Here is a 16,531-nt window from a genome sequence, read left to right on the forward strand (position 1 = left end):
TACACATATCTACAAAGGTGTAGACCAATTCAATCCGATTTTATGAAAGTACAGTAACAATCATTGTAGATATTTTATCTTATTATTTACAATTGTTTTCAGAATGGTAATTGTATTATTGCCCATTTTTTAAAACCAACAATCAACTATGAAATCCAAACAATGTCTTGAACAATATTTAACATGGGAAGAAGGCTAATGATATATTAAAAGAAAAATCATTTATAAACTGAAAAAGATTTACAAATAGTTCCATCAGAAGTTCAGAACTGCAATAAACATTAGTCAGACTTGGGTATTGTGCCTCCCATGTAGCCTAATCCAAACCTTGTGACGTTCAGCACATGATCAGGCATAATAAAGAACATCCGCAAATGATTCAATTTCCAAATATAATTTTCTGACATTCTGCCACAATTAGATAACATCTGTGAAAATTCAGAGAAGGTCATTTTCCTTCGATTTAAGTGATTTTAACAAACTTTACATTTCCTATAAATATTTGCGTTGACAATGCAACTATAAGTTCGACAATGAAGACAGGAGGAATGTTCTGACAGGAGGAGTGACAAGTATAACGAAGTCAAAAGGGGAACAGAAAGATATACAAGAGTGATCGTTTACCCATTTCTTTAATCTCAAAGAAAATCTCGTTCTCTTTGGGACAAATGTGCAAAGAGTCCAGAGGTCCTACAGTTTTTTCATGATGCATAGATCCAAAGACCATGATATCAAGTATCAGGTGGGAAAATAAGACACGTGTGTGACCATGGACAGGGGGACAAGCTCAGAGGAAACGATGGGGAAGAGAAGAGAACCGAAACTAAATGCCAAATCCAATATGTAAGTCACTAAGTCACACATCTTCAGTCAGACTGTACGGGATAAATCTAAATTTGAACATTTGGTAGTAACCTCTTAGTGGTAGAGGGAGGGACAGGTAGGATATTGCAACAATATCATCCTGAAAGGCAGTTCTTTGTTTTGTGCCTCTATAGTGAACAGAAGAAAACAGAAAAAGTGCATAATCAAGAGCAGGCTTTTAATAAGGGCACTTATATGTGGGTGTTTACTATAATATATGTCTGTATAAATACTGGGAACAAGTCCTGTGCTTGCTACTTGCATAGTCTATTGGTATGGGATGTTTTTAACCCATTTCTGGGTCCAACAAAAACCCAGTTAACTTCTCCCTAGATTGAAATGAAGCCGTTATAATAAAATTAACTGCTTACATTTGATGGAATGTAAAAATCAAGGGACACTAACTGGTAACCTTGCTTCCAATGCCTACAATGCCTTGAATGCGATATTACATATAAAACAGGAATGTTTGCACCCGAAATACCATGGCATATATTGAGTAACGAAAGTGGTCTGTATGTAATACTGGCACATGAATACTTCAGAATAGGTCCAACACCAAAAATAGATGCCTCTGAGTTTAAAAAAACGGCACATATGAGGACAGTATAGACGACATCACAATCCACTGCAGAAGTAGTTGACTGAAGAAATGGAATGTCACAGAATGTTGTGGTCAAAACAGGAGACAATAGGACCATAGGAAAACAATCTAGAGTAGGAAGGCCAAGATGTTATTCAATTCGGTTGCTAAGTGTGACGTTACGCGTGACGTTTAGCAATTTCCGGGTCCAAACCAGAAATTCTCCGCACCAGAGTACCAGTGTACTAGAGCGGTAGAATGACAGTTCAATCGTTTTTTAGACTCGGATCTATTCATACAACAAGGGACACAGCAGACAGCACTTTCCCGTTTTTCCCATATTGTCAGCGTCTTTGAGCCTCGAAAAGCGCTATACAAATATAATGAATTATTATTGTTACAGCGGCATTTCGAAGAGAGCGCCTCAGCCAACGTTGGACCCGGAAACACGTCACGACTTAACAACTGAATTGAGCTCTCAGTGACCATCTATCTGAATGGCAGAGGGACTACAGACTGTGGCGTAGGCCTACAGCACATACAAGCCTGACACAAACATCGAACACTTAGCACAGCCGATAACAGGATAGGAACGTGACAAAGGCCTCACAGAACTGCACCAGATGGGTAATAGAACAACCATAACAACCCGAAAAGAAAAAAAAAAAGGAATAGGTTGAGTGGCTTGAATTGGTAAAGGACTACATAGGGTTGTTGTAACATAATTCAACTGAAGATATTTTAAACTTAGTCCTTTAAAAACATTAAAAATCCATCATTCTCAACCTAGAGACACTCACAGGGACTACACCTCGTCTTCAGTGGTCTACATCATTCATTACATAAGTCTGATATTTGGGGAAAAGAGGTGAGCATAAATTCTTCTGTGAAGCTGTGAGACCAGGGACATAAGCTATGAAGAACCGATGATAGCAGGGCAAAAGAGGAGAGGAGGAGGAGAGGGAAAAGAGGAGGAGGAGAGCTCTGAGCAAGCCGAGTCCAGTTCTGTCCAGTCAGATGGACAAGGGTAAGGTCATGGAGAGTCCAGGGCCTCACAGGAGGGTGCAGCGGAAAAAACTGGTCTTCTTCGGCGTTTCTGTGATCGTCACACCATGACTACTTCCCTGAGGATTGTTGCCCTCCTGAAACACAGACAGACAAGACAGTTAGTCAGGACAGACAGACAAGACAGTTAGTTAGTTAGGACAGACAGACAGACAAGACAGTTAGTCAGGACAGACAGACAGACAGACAAGACCGTTAGTTAGGACAGACAGACAGACAAGACAAGACCGTTAGTTAGGACAGACAGACAGACAAGACAGTTAGTTAGGACAGACAGACAGACAAGACCGTTAGTCAGGACAGACAGACAAGACAGTTAGTCAGGACAGACAGACAGACAGACAGATAAGACAGTTAGTCAGGACAGACAGACAAATTAGTCCGGACAGACAGACAGACAGATAGATAGTTGGGCCCGATCCCGATTCCCTTTTCTACCCCTACGGCTCGTTTTTGGAGTGCCACTCGCTTTGGAGCCAAGGCCTCTGAACAGAGCCTACAAGCCGTGGTGGTTGAAACCTTCCCCTGTGAAATGGGACGACCCTTCAAGACCCTGATACGTCATCAGTAGCGTCGTAGAAAAGCATTGACGCCCGCGATTCGTTCACAACTTACGTTTTGCGCTATCAATCGATCAATCAAGTCATCAAATAACAAAGAACAATGCTTCATTATCAGACCATGACAGAATAGCGCGTTCTAACCTGTATGAAACCTGTGCTCCTACCCTGTCAGTCTGCACTGATATAGGACAACAGTGCAACAACTTTGCGGCTGAACTTAAGTAAAATTTCTGGCGTCATATGCCATCAAAGGGGGGGAAATAAGACATGGAAAAATGCATGACTTACAGGGAGCGCAGATGTACTTTTATGGCGTTGCGAAATCCGATGTGACAGGAATGCTGCTCGGATTAGATTGCGGGTTGTTTTGGTTTAATAAGTGCCGCTATACAGCTATACGTCTTCATATGTTTATAAAGCTCACTGGCACAGCACCAGAATATCTGAAAGATCTTTTGCTAGCATATCAGCCCAATAGAGCTCTTAGGTCTTCTGGAGCAGCTAGTCCAGACAGACAGACAGTTAGTCCAGACAGACAGAGAGTTAGTCCAGACAGACAGACAGACAGTTAGTCCAGACAGACAGACAGTCCAGACAGACAGACGGTCCGGACAGACAGACAGAGAGTTAGTCCAGACAGACAGAGAGTTAGTCCAGACAGACAGAGAGTTAAGTCCAGACAGACAGAGAGTTAAGTCCAGACAGACAGACAGACAGACAGAGAGTTAAGTCCAGACATACAGACAGACAGACAGAGAGTTAGTCCAGACAGACAGAGAGTTAAGTCCAGACAGAGAGAGTTAAGTCCAGACTCCAGACAGAGAGTTAGTCCAGACAGACAGACAGTTAGTCCAGACAGACAGAGAGTTAAGTCCAGACAGACAGACAGTTAGTCCAGACAGACAGAGAGTTAAGTCCAGACCTGGGTTTCCGTTAACCGGCAATTACCGGTCTTTGTCCGGTAAAATTTGGTGAAGTCCGACAAATTGAAAAGTCGTCGGACATATTGTCCGGTGAAAATAATTCCCTTTGAATACAATTCGCTAAAGCTGGCTGGGTGCGTTCGTAAACACGCTCTGGAAATCCGATCAGCACTCGCGGAACGCCTCTCGTCCAATCGAACGACTCGGTCGCTCTGTGACATCAAAGCCAGCGTGCGCTCCGGCGCTCTCAGAGCGTGTTTACGAACGCACCCCTAGAAGTTTCCTGCTACACACACCAGAGCCATGGCGACCGAACGGCAAGTTAAACAACATACTATAAAAGTGACATTGTTTTACTCATTACTCATACGTTTGTTGTCATTCGGCGGTGCTAATAGTCGCTTTCTTTTTTAATTTATTTTATTTTAGCAGTTTCCCCGAAAGTTAAGTGTTTGTTTTTATATCACTATTTGCACTTCTGGTTAGATGCTAAACTGCATTTTGTTGTCTGGTACTTGTACTCTGCAATGACAATAAAGTTGAATCTCACCTAATCTAATCTAATCTAATCTAAAATAATCTAAGATAATCCCATCACTATTACTCCCTATTTTCATCAGTGTTTCAATCCTTGAATCTGTGATGGAAATCAAGCAAAGCCACTTCAAGTCTCCCCACCACTGACAGCGCTGGGTGTGCCTTTCCTTACACTCTCGGTTATTCCCTGTGGATTTAAAAAACGGTGTTTTGGTTTCTGTGGTTTATGTGGTCTATTCTCAGTGTTGACGAGCAGCTCAGGGGGCTTTGAGATGGCTAACAGCTAATTAAAGGAGTAATTCCACTCAAAAGGGTAGAAGTAAGCTGACTGTCTGTCTGTCTGTCTGTCTGTCTGTCTATCTGTCTATCTGTCTGTCTATCTGTCTGTCTGTCTGTCTGTCTCTCTGTCAGTGTGCTGGACTACCTATGACTTCCATGGTACCTGGGAACGCGTTGTCGGAGAGAAACGCCCTCTGTACAAAGGACCTACTGACCAAAATCCCTGTTCCCCGTAGCCTACATGCTTGCACTGTTACTGTTCAATAAAATGTTATACATCTAGACATTGTGGTATTTCTTTATATACGTATCCCAGACTGCCTATCAATTGTTTCTCAATAAACAGTTATGTTCTTCCCATTGTCATACTCCCGAGCTAAACGAAATGCCTTCCCAACCAGCGAGACTTATAGAAATGACGTTGTTTTATTGATTTAAAAAAAAAAAGGGTAAAACTGTAAAGAGAAAATAGAAAACTCACATTAATCCCAAACAATTTAACAAACTTCAGTTAACGTAATGTGGAGTCCGTTCATTGATCGATGCTGTCTGTTCAGTTCCCAGTGAGGCGCCCGTTCAGCGCTGGACCCGTTCAGCGCTGGATTTGACGCATGGCATAGCGCGCATGCGTCAAATCATGTTATATTATTATATATTCTATAGCTCGCATCTAATCGTATCGGATGAGAAATAGACATTAAATGGTATATATAGGCCGCTACACAACAGTAATCACCGCGACAAACAGCTACGGTATATTAGATTTGGAGAAAAAAAATATCTGATTTTGAATTTTGTTTTTTTTATTATATTTTAATATGATGACCGGAATATATCACGTTTGTCCGGTAAATCGAATTCTTCCCGGACACGATGTCCGACGGCAAATTTTTCTAACGGAAACCCTGGTCCAGACAGACAGACAGTTAGTCCAGACAGACAGATAGTCCAGACAGACAGACACTTACCAGTTTCTTGTCCATTTTCGCCTTGATGTCTCTGGCTAGGGTCATGAATGCCTGAAAATCCAAGAAACAAATGACAGGTGAGACAGCATGCCCTCTCATCATAGCTGAGCTGCAGTCTTCGAGCATGTTGAAGTGTCCTTGGGCAAGACACTGAACCCCAAATTGCTCCCAGTGAGCGGGCCAGCGCCTTGCATGGCAGCTTGCCGCCATTGGTGTGTGAATGTGTGTGTGAATGAGAGCCCGTTGTAAAGCGCTTTGGATAAAGGCTATAAGTAAAGGATATAAGTGCAGTCCGTTTACCATTTAATGATTTTAGAAGAAAACAAACGGTAGTTGGCTTACATTCTCAACGTTGATGTTGGCCTTTGCACTGGTCTCCATAAACTTGATACCGTACTCCAACGCCAACTGCCAGTCGGAGATAAGAAAACAGAAACTCAGCATAAATATGTACAGTGCAGTTGCTATGCTAGCACTACACAACTACATCTCTAGGCACTCCAACAACAGCTATTTCAGTAAATCTGATTGTTGTCTAGTACTGTATATGTGTAATGACTGAAATCTCACTGTTATATTCATTATATCAAATTGTCTCGGGTCAAATGGGCAGGTATTGCAGGATACCAAGTCAACCCCTTGCCCCATCCTCTGGGCACTCTTGTTGAGGATGGGATAGATATGAGCAAGACGGGAACAGCTCCATCTGGCACTCTCATGTAAGTTGGTGGAAACGTTGTCATATTGCTTCAAACTATCCAATGCACTCAGATCTAGGGAAATGCCTAGTGCAGTGGTTTTCAACCCTCTCCTCGGGGACCACCAGCCGTTCCACATATTTGATCTGTTCCACCACCAGCTCACCTGATTCAACTAATCAAGTATAAATCATAATTGCTTTGCACTTGATTAGTTGAATCAGGTGTGCTGGTGGTGGAACAGATCAAACATGTGGAACGGCTGGTGGTCCCAGAGGAGAGGGTTGAAAACGACTGGCCTAGTGGGTAGGAGCTAGGGATCTGGGACTCAGGGCGTGATAATAAAGATTGGCAGAGAGCCCACCTTCTCTCCTCTGTCTTTGGACACCTGCCGCTTGTCGTTGCAATCACACTTGTTGCCCAGGACCATCTTCTCCACGTCTGCTGAGGCATGCTGGGAAATGGAATAGACGACAAGGAATGACTCGTACAATCAGCCAATCATCCATCCAATAGACACAGACACACAGACACACAGAGACACACACTAATTATATTTCAAATGTTCCGAGCTTACCTCTTCTATATTCCTTATCCAGTTCTTGATGTTGTCAAATGACTTCTCGTTGGTGATGTCGAATACTAACATGATGCCCTAGTGGGGAGAAAGAGACATGGCAGGGAGAGAGGAAATGAAGTGGAACTTCGACAAGAGCTGAACCATGTTCCTCAACTGTTCTTATGCCAACAATGAGTAATCCGCAACGCCCCCACCCTGGACTCCTTCAAATTAGCCCTTAAAACACATCTGTTCTCCAAGGCCTTTGGCCTCTACGTCAATGTTTCAGTTTTGCTTTGTTTGTTTTCTGTTTTGTTTGTCTGATCATTTCCCTTAGAATTGTAAAGCGTCCTTGGGTTTTTTGAAAGGCGCTATAGAAATTAAAGTTATTATTATTATTATCAATGAACTAGTCATATCATCATAAACTAGGACGCCCAGGTCAGTTAGGCCGAGGCAGGGGCCTCCACCTCTTGTGGAATATTCATAGATGATTGATTGCACAGTTTGTCAACATCCAGTTTAACTTGAAATATGTATGGTACACCTGGGCAGATAATTAGAATGTAATGAAGGGCCTGCCCAGGATTCCGGGGCCTTTGGCCACGCCTCCCCAGGTATGTACAGGTATTCACAACAACAACAAAGGGAAGGACTTCTGTGGAAACCAGTATGAATTTAATGGTCTGAGGTTAGCGTAGCCACATTACATTTCATCTTAATTATAGCCAAGCTGCAATTATCAGCATATTGCTATATTATACTGGTGTGGTTCCTGAGATGTGGCCTTCCGATGCTTCTCCAGGCATTGAGAGATATTCTATCATTGAGATATATACATATGTTACGGTACATGTGGGAATGTTAGGGTTAGGTGCTACGTCGACTTGGTACATGCTGGCATGTCTAACCCCAACCCTAACCCTAACCCTAACCATAACCCTACCCCTAACCCTAGCACCCTAGCACCTAACCCTAGTTTTCCCACATGTACCGTATTCCCACATGTACCGTAACATATATATATATATATATATATATATATATATATATATATATATATATATATATATATATATATGATATTCAACTAAAATTAATAACACGTCCTGCTGGAACGCAAACCATTGTGAAGCAAGTGAACTACTGACCATGGCTCCTCTGTAGTACGCCGTGGTGATTGTTCGGAATCTCTCTTGTCCCGCTGTGTCCCTAAACGAGAACAACAACACTTTCACAATGACGTCCTTTCATGCTCATCCCTACTGCAAACCCCAATCAACTCAACTCAAGAGCGTTAGCGAAGAGCCCTTTGATTTGTCAGGAAGGGAAAAAACATATCTGTCTTACCATATCTGTAGCTTTATCTTCTTCCCATCTAGTTCTATTGTTCTAATTTTGAAGTCAATACCTGAAAGAGGAAAAGAGAGTAACAACATGAGACACAGTACCATCTCCTGTACGACCTACTCACTACTCAGGACTGTACCAACCAACTACAGTCCTACTTAGGACTGTACCAACTGAGGATGTTAGAATCGGTTCTTTTGTTGACTAAAGAGGAGAGATGTTTTCTATTGCACAAGTGGTAAATGTATTGAAGATCACACGTGTAGTACAGATTATAGCACCTTAACCTGAGGCGGTCTCAGAGGAAAGGTCTCTCGAACTGTTCAAATCATCACATATATATTTTCACAAAACCCAGAGCCCTCCCCCTTTTGGCCACTATGATGTAAGAGCTCATGCCCTTGATTAGAATGTTCTAAAACTATGAATTGAGTGTTGTCTTGTGTTAGACGTGGGAGCGGAAAGGAGTATCTTGCACCTGGATTCATGGCCATCAGATCAGACGCTTTCCCAGACAGTAGCTTACAATGGGTCGTATGTGTGTCTTAGGATACAATACTGATAATGTGATTGTGCATATTAAAACAGGAAAACTGATAAGATATGTATCATAGGCTAACTAAGCAGCTGGTGCTAGAGAATGAACAATAGGACCTTTGTAAAAGATATATCCTAAACAAGGATCAACAGGTGGTGAGGGAGAATCAGACTGTTTTAGTCCTAGAATTGACCTGTATTACAATATATTAACTCAAGTAAAAAGTGTTCTGGGTCTAGACTTAGGCTATTTCACAGAATGATGCTGCAGTCAATGCCAACAGAAATGTAATATAGCTGAGTGGTTAGGTTACATTTCTATAGAAACACAACATTGTTGGTGCCTTATTTGTTATAAAGAGCTAGAGTTGAGCACCTGGGGTACTTTAGTATTTTAGCTATCAGGACAACTAGGAACTGCTAAAAGACAAGTGAAGTTACTGCAACATTTGACAGCTAGCTGGCTAGCTACTGAGCTATGTATGGCCCATGGGAATCAGACAGTAACTTTCCAGGGAGCTAAAGCCACTACAATCAATGATTGTTTAAGGAGCTAGCTAGCTAGTACAATAATCAGGGAAACCTCTAAGCTTCTGGACAGGTAGTTTAGTGCCTGAAATGCAGAGTGACAAGCCGGGTGAGTTGCTTGACTTCCTGGCTTTCAGAGCCAAGAAAGTCCCAGAATGCTGCTAGCCAAACAAGCTAGCCGGAGTTAGCATGACAGTTATGGGCGCATAACTTCTCCATAACGCACGAAATCCACATTTCACATACCTATTGTCGAGATAAACGTTGAGTTGAAGGCGTCTTCTGAAAACCTGAACAACACACAGGTCTTTCCGACGCCCGAATCGCCGATTAACAGAAGTTTAAACAGGTAATCGTAAGTCTTCGCCATGATTATTTAGCTTATTGCGGATATCCCGCCTCCTGTGTGAGCTCGACCAACGTCAATAACGTCACCGCTTGTCAATTTATCGGACCGCTGATTGGACGAATGGACTGTCACTCTTGACAGTCCTCGTGGCTCCGGAGGGCAGTCTATAACCCGGTGTCAATCAAAACTGGAAAGACAGCTGATTGGGCAGCCTGTTGACTAGTACCGCCCCTTCATATTGTGTGTGGAGTATTTCACTTTCAGTTCTAAACAAAACAAGTACGTTTTTGCTATATTCTGCTTTTTCAGAGATATTTTTGAGACCCATTCAGGCAATGTCGGTAAGTGTTTATTTTTGTATTTTTGCATTTAGCAGACGCCTTTATCCCAAAACGATTTACAACAAATACATTTGTCTAAGTAAGTAAGTAAGCGAATCAGCTATCGATCATGTGATGTCATCGTAAGAAAACGTAATCTATGTAATTACGTAATCTATGTAATTACGTAATCTATCACAGCCTATGCTATGACCAGGTCACCAGGAGCCATTGACAGTTACAGTCAATGTAAAAAAATACAGTATACAGTATTTTTTATTTATACTAGAGACATCTTAAAAAAACAAATACATCATTGAAGTCTAGGATTAACTTTTTAATTTTAACATTATGAAACTAAGGATTGTTGTTTACTAATCAATCATAACCTCTTGTACAGTCATTGATCAGAACAAGTCTGGGCTTGTCTCAGATGTTATTTTACTGCAGTTTTCCTTATCAGACAGTAGGGGGAATTCTTGCCCAAGAAATGAATAGGGATAAATGATGTGGAGTAGGAATTATCTGTTGAAACCCAACCACCCCTAATCACCCTTTTCCATTTTGCAGCTTGCTAAGGATCTAATGTACCCTGCTCTTGGGGCAGAGAGGCAAAGTCACAAGAAGAAGAGGTTGGTTCAGAGTCCCAACTCCTACTTCATGGATGTGAAATGCCCAGGTCAGTACGGTACTGCTGGGATGCATTGATGTTGGTCATCTTTGTCTCATATTTTCTTATCATAACCCCTGCAATGTGTAACAGCCCCCTAAAACCCCCCAAAAGAACCTCTATTGTTACTCTTGTACTATAGGCTAGGTGCACGATCTCACTACTTCCTGAAAGGCACTTGGCATGAACATATCCTGTCTCACTCTATTGGTTTAATTGATTAATCAGCTGTGCGGTAAACCGTTGGAACACACAGTGCACAGCTGATTAATCAATTAAACCAATAGAGTGAGACAGGATATGTTCATGCCAGGTGCCTTTCAGGAAGTAGTGAGATCGTGCACCTAGCCTATTGTCTTATGGCTGACCCCGCACACCCAGGACACGGTCTCTTCGCCCTGCTCCCCTCAGGCAGAAGGTTGCGGTCACTAAAAACTGTGAAGGCCCCCCCCCTGACCTGACCCCCATCTATCTCCCCTCCCTCCACCCCCACTCAGAGAGCTATGGACTGTCTTGACCTGAACACTTGATCACTTGATCTTTTTGCACTTCTTATATTTATATTTATTTATTACTTTTTGATGTTGGTTTGCACTGTCTTGTCCTGTCTTGCACCTGTCCTGTTGTAAACTGCGCTCCACTGTCCCAAACCAAATTCCTAACATGTTTACATGTCATGGCAATAAAGTCTTCTGATTCTGATTCTGATTCTGATTCTGATTCTGATTCTGATTCTGATTCTGAAACACCAGTAAGACCAAGGAGATCATTGTGGACTTCCTGTGTACACTCCCCCATCTACATCAATGAGAAGGAGGGGGGGAGGGGGGGGGGGGGTGCGGGTGGACTACAAAACTAAAGGTTCTACAGCAGACGTTGCTCTGGCCCCCACTACCATACTTGCCATACTGTACCTATCACTATCACTGTCATGTTTTAGTATATCATGTTTTATATCACTATTTGGATTTCTGGTTAGATGCTAAACTGCATTTCATTACGGTACTTTGTACTCTGCAACGACTATAAAGTTGAATCGAATCTAATCTAATATGCCAGACTGTGACTCATATCCAAAGTTCAGAGAGTCATAAAGAACCATATCCACTGATAGATGTAATGTGTTTCCTCTTCCCAACGCTCCAGGCTGCTACAGGATCACCACAGTGTTCAGCCATGCCCAGAGCGTTGTACCCTGTGGTGGCTGTTCCATTGTCCTCTGCCAGCCTAGCGGGGGGAAATGCCGCCTTACAGAGGGTAAGACAACCACACACATCACATTGTTCAAGAGCCTCGGCCTTATAGGCCAATATCTCAGTGTGAACTTTATTTGATTGTGGCGCAGGAGGTAGAGCTGCCGTCTAATGATCGCATGATTGGCAGATCGGCGGTTCGAGCCCCGGCTGGCCACATGTCGAAGTGTCCTTGGGCAAGACACTGAACCCCAAATTGCTCCCAGTGAGCGGGCCGGCGCCTTGCATGGTAGCTTGGCGTGTTAATGTGTGTGTGAATGGGTGAATGAGAGGCCGTTGTAAAGCGCTTTGGATAAAGGCATAGCTATATAAGTGCAGTCCAAATATGTCTACTGCATTTTGTTTACTCCCAAGGACACAGCATTTCACAGGTAAATGTGACATGCTGATAGTGGCATTGAACTGACCTCTCTCCTTCCTCTCTCTTCTCTCCAGGCTGCTCCTTCAGAAAAAAGCCACGCTGAGAGGTCTTCAACAGTGAGATACTTACCGTTGATATCCATCAAATATGGATCAAGGATAATTCTCCCTTTAATATGAGTCCTGTAAACTATTAAGCACACATTCTACGGTTTGGAATGTAGAATTATTGACAGTGCCTGGCCTTACTATGATGTTTGTCTCTTATTCAAAACACAAGCAAGGGGGTGCCTCACTAAGGCACATACCATGTAATTGCAGGGTCGCTGGTTCGATTCCGGTCATCAACCTATCCAGCATGTCGTCCCTCCTCTCTCACCCACCCTTCCTGTCAATCTCTATTGTCTCTATCCCAATAAAGCAGAAATGCCCTAAAACATATATTTTTTTATACATTCTAATAAAAACACAAGCAAATTCATCTGATGTCACTTCTTCCTGTAATTCCATATTCAATATTAATAGGATTGAAGCAGACTGTTGAAATGGTGGGCTTCTGTATATGTAGTGAAAATGATTTCTTTGAATAAACACAAACTCTTGAAACCCAGTTTTCTTTTTTTGTAAAAATGTATTAAGATTGAAAGCAGGAAAAGTGAATGAAACATTTCAACACAGACTCAAATGCGAGGCTATTTCAAGGTACAAGGTCGAGTGGCCATGATAATCACCTTCACAGACAACAAGAAAACATCTTAAGGGTATAAATCTTCTCTGGTATGTATGTGTGTATTCTTTGGTTTTGAGAATCCCCCTGCCAAAAAGTGGTGTAAAAACTGGAGCGATACTATACGTCTTCTCTCCATAACATTATTCTACTATATACAATAAGTATCCATGTTTTGTCAACTTGACTGAGGCTCCAGTGGTTCTTAAGTTTGGCTTCGCTTTTCTATAATACCACCACATATACGTATAGTAGCAGGAATTTGATTGATTTTACACCTAGGCAGTCAAATGCAGAGCTGGGATAGTGGTCGGGAGTCAGGAAGCCTGGCAGGAACGGTGCTTATGAAGCTGCATGTCAGTCAGTGGCGCTGCTCAGGAGCGTAGAGAGACTATAGGCTTTGTCAGAAGAAGATATGCCATATTCATTCCTTGACTGAATTATGACTGAATGCCAAATTATTCCCTCCTGTACGTCTACAAGGATTGGATAGGTATGTGTATGTGTAAGCAATATGGCCAAATGTCCACCTAGCTAAAGATAGGGCGAGACGAGGGTCCAGAACTGCTGTGATTGGTCCCCTCCTCGGGGGTTCAGGGGTAGTACTAGAGGTTAATTTAGGATTCAGAAATGCTCTATATCACTCAACGGACTTTAGGCAGATCCTTCACCCGAACAACTGTCACGGTATTTCACCAGTAGCACTACCTTAGTGTTCACCGTCCTTAGTGTTCACCATCCTCTAGCCTCAATGACCATGTTTACACACTCACACTCACACAGTCACGTACGTACGCACGCACTCACACTCACACACTCACTCACTCTCTCTCACTCTCACACACACTCACACTCACACTCACACTCACACTCACACTCACACTCACACTCTCACACACTCACTCACTCACTCACTCACTCACTCACTCACTCACTCACACACTCACTCACACACACACACACACACACACACACACACACACACACACACACACACACACACACACACACACTCACACACACACACACACACACACACACACACACACCAACCAAAGGTATTCTGGCTCAATATGAGAGGAGACACATACAGTATATTTGTGAAGGCACTACTAAATGTGATCAGGTCAAAGTCTGATTGCTAAGCTAAATTGCACAGGTGGTAAAAAGCTGATTCCTGATGACTGTTCTGTAGATGGCCTCTAGATGGCGCTCGTGAACCACACTTCAGTGAAGACAGTACATTTCAACATGCTCTATTCAATGTGCATTCCAAATATGAGTTTTGTGATACATTGTCATTGGCTACTCTTGAACTCACTGACACCAACAACTCACTTGTCTGAAGGGTGTATGTGAATAGGGTCTTTATCCGTTTTTCTCTAGAGCTGATCGATAAAGTAAAACGTTCCAGAAAACAAAATGCTGTAAACAATAGGTTGAAACAGAGGACATGAATGACTTTCTCTTTTTAAAAGGGAGACATTTTAAGAGAAAGAAAGTTGTGACTTGCAAAAGAGAAGGAAATTAAGGGGGTACAAGGTTTTTTAAGTTAATCCTCATTCATTCGCTTCTGAAATGGGAATAATAAGACTTTACAGCTAAAAAACATGGAATGGAAATTGAATATTTATGGAATGTTGTTGCGAGACTTTTCTCTCTTCTCCGTTGGTGTTTTCTTTATAAGCTGTTGAGCTCTTGCAGCGTTTGATCCAGGACTTGGTGCATTCCCAGGTTTTCTTCTTTGGCGCTAGCTAATTTTTCTGGAAAAGGAAAAAAGAGGGGATGACAAACGAAAGAGATCAATACACTCGAACGAAGCCACACAGGAACATTATTGAACTTGGAAACAATTCTGAATTAATTATCTTTGTAAGTTTGGCAAACACAACACTCTCCACATAAGACACACAAAGCAATTCCCACATGCAGTTTATCCAACAGCTGTTTTACATAACTGTAAACTCTTGTCATGTTAAGTTATTCCATATGTAAAACGAAAGCTTAATAGTACACACAACAAGTCACATTTGCATGCATAAACGGATGATAACTGACTGTTAATAACCGCATCTGGTTGTGTATAGTCACAACCAGTAAGGGTAAGGGTCAAATATTTAAAGAAATCGGTTACACACTGTACTCAAAAGATTAACTACTGGATATTTGCCACCGTATGAGCTGTGTGTCAAATCAAATGCATGCTTCACACACATTGTTGTTAACACACACATACACCACAACCGCAACCACAACCCAGGAGTGTGTGAGTCAGAAATATACTAGGGGTGACTGATTCATTGTGTGACATTATTGCAATACATGTGAGGGACACACTCAGCATGAACATACGCTTAAATCTCACCTGGTTAAACTTGTAACGGTTGTCGATAGGTATTGTCATAATGTGGGGTGTCAACAGAGTAATGGGGTATTAACCGAATATCTAGTTTGACTTATTTCTTTATTTATGTACTAAAATGTGATACTATCCATTCAATTGATTCAAGTTTCCACTATTCCTTGTTGTCAGACAGAGTTGTTAAGTAAACTGCTTCAAACAGTGAATACACACAAAAAAAGGTAGAGTTTAGTTGTAGGAAAGGTAGAGGTTTTAATTTAATTTAATTTAATTTAATAAGGATTTCCTTTTTTGCACAGTGAGATGGACAGAAGGCAAAGAGAAGACAAAAGGAGAGTGGACTGAGAGGCTAACCATGAGACACTGAGCCAACAGTGAAAGGTTGTGAGAGGGCAGCCAGCTTAGAAACAGAGCTATAGAGAAAGAGAGAGAGAGAGAGAGAGAGAGAAACAGACAGAGAGAGAGAGAGAGAGAGAGAGAGAGAGAGAGAGAGAGAGAGAGAGAGAGACAGACAGACAGAGAGAGAGAGAGAGACAGAGAGAGAGAGAGAGAGAGAGAGAGAGAGAGAGAGAGAGAGAGGGAGAGACAGAGAGAAACAGACAGACAGACAGAGAGAGAGAGAGAGAGAGAGAGAGAGAGAGAGAGAGAGAGAGAGAGAGAGAGAGGAGAGACAGAGAGAAACAGACAGACAGACAGAGAGAGAGAGAGAGAGAGACAGAGAGAGAGAGAGAGAGAGAGAGAGAGAGAGAGAGAGAGAGAGAGAGAGAGAGGGGCAGGAGGAGGACAGACAGGCATCTACAAGGAGGTCATGTCGTTGAGGGCATGGTCCAACTCCTCGCTGATAGCCTTGTACTTCAGCTTTTGAGCATACAGTTCATCTAGAGGTCAGAGGTCAACAGGAAGTAGGCAGGTAGGCAGGAAGGAAAGCAGCAGCAGCAACAGCAGCAGCAGGGAGAGGCGGAGGACAGGAGAGGGATGAGAGAAAGATGGCAGCAAAGAGAGAGAGAGACAGAGAGACAGAGAGAGAGAGAGAGAG

At 42.4% G+C, this 16,531-nt stretch overlaps 3 protein-coding genes across 5 annotated transcripts in view; 1 reads left to right on the forward strand and 2 right to left on the reverse strand.

Moving 5' to 3' along the window:
* On the reverse strand, window positions 1–9,849 carry LOC308163060 (ras-related protein Rab-8A). Its single transcript, XM_080537240.1, has 8 exons — window positions 9,701–9,849; window positions 8,390–8,450; window positions 8,191–8,251; window positions 7,058–7,135; window positions 6,845–6,934; window positions 6,125–6,190; window positions 5,783–5,833; window positions 1–2,589 (listed from the first exon to the last, which is right to left on the reverse strand). The coding sequence occupies exons 1-8, from the start codon at window positions 9,822–9,824 to the stop codon at window positions 2,500–2,502; spliced, it is 621 nt and encodes a 206-aa protein (XP_080393366.1). The 5' UTR covers window positions 9,825–9,849; the 3' UTR covers window positions 1–2,499.
* A 199-nt stretch (window positions 9,850–10,048) lies between these two features.
* Window positions 10,049–12,549, forward strand: LOC308161641 (small ribosomal subunit protein eS27-like). Its single transcript, XM_080535684.1, has 4 exons — window positions 10,049–10,144; window positions 10,694–10,802; window positions 11,940–12,050; window positions 12,482–12,549. The coding sequence occupies exons 1-4, from the start codon at window positions 10,139–10,141 to the stop codon at window positions 12,508–12,510; spliced, it is 255 nt and encodes an 84-aa protein (XP_080391810.1). The 5' UTR covers window positions 10,049–10,138; the 3' UTR covers window positions 12,511–12,549.
* Window positions 12,550–14,201: 1,652 nt separating this feature from the next.
* The window catches only part of tpm4a (tropomyosin 4a), a gene marked incomplete at both ends in the record, with an annotated part of 27,359 nt that continues 25,029 nt past the window's right edge, over window positions 14,202–16,531 (reverse strand). For 2 of the 3 annotated variants that reach the window (XM_080536461.1, XM_080536463.1), the window contains one exon: window positions 14,202–14,896. In XM_080536461.1, coding sequence (XP_080392587.1) covers window positions 14,814–14,896 — 83 coding nt within the window. Of the gene's footprint in view, window positions 14,897–16,290; window positions 16,374–16,531 lie in introns of those variants that run through there. The other variant, XM_080536462.1, reaches the window with a different exon arrangement.

Source organism: Nansenia antarctica (genome assembly GCF_963989245.1).
Source record: "Nansenia antarctica genome assembly, chromosome: 7".
In the NCBI taxonomy this organism is placed as follows: Eukaryota; Metazoa; Chordata; class Actinopteri; order Argentiniformes; family Microstomatidae; genus Nansenia; species Nansenia antarctica.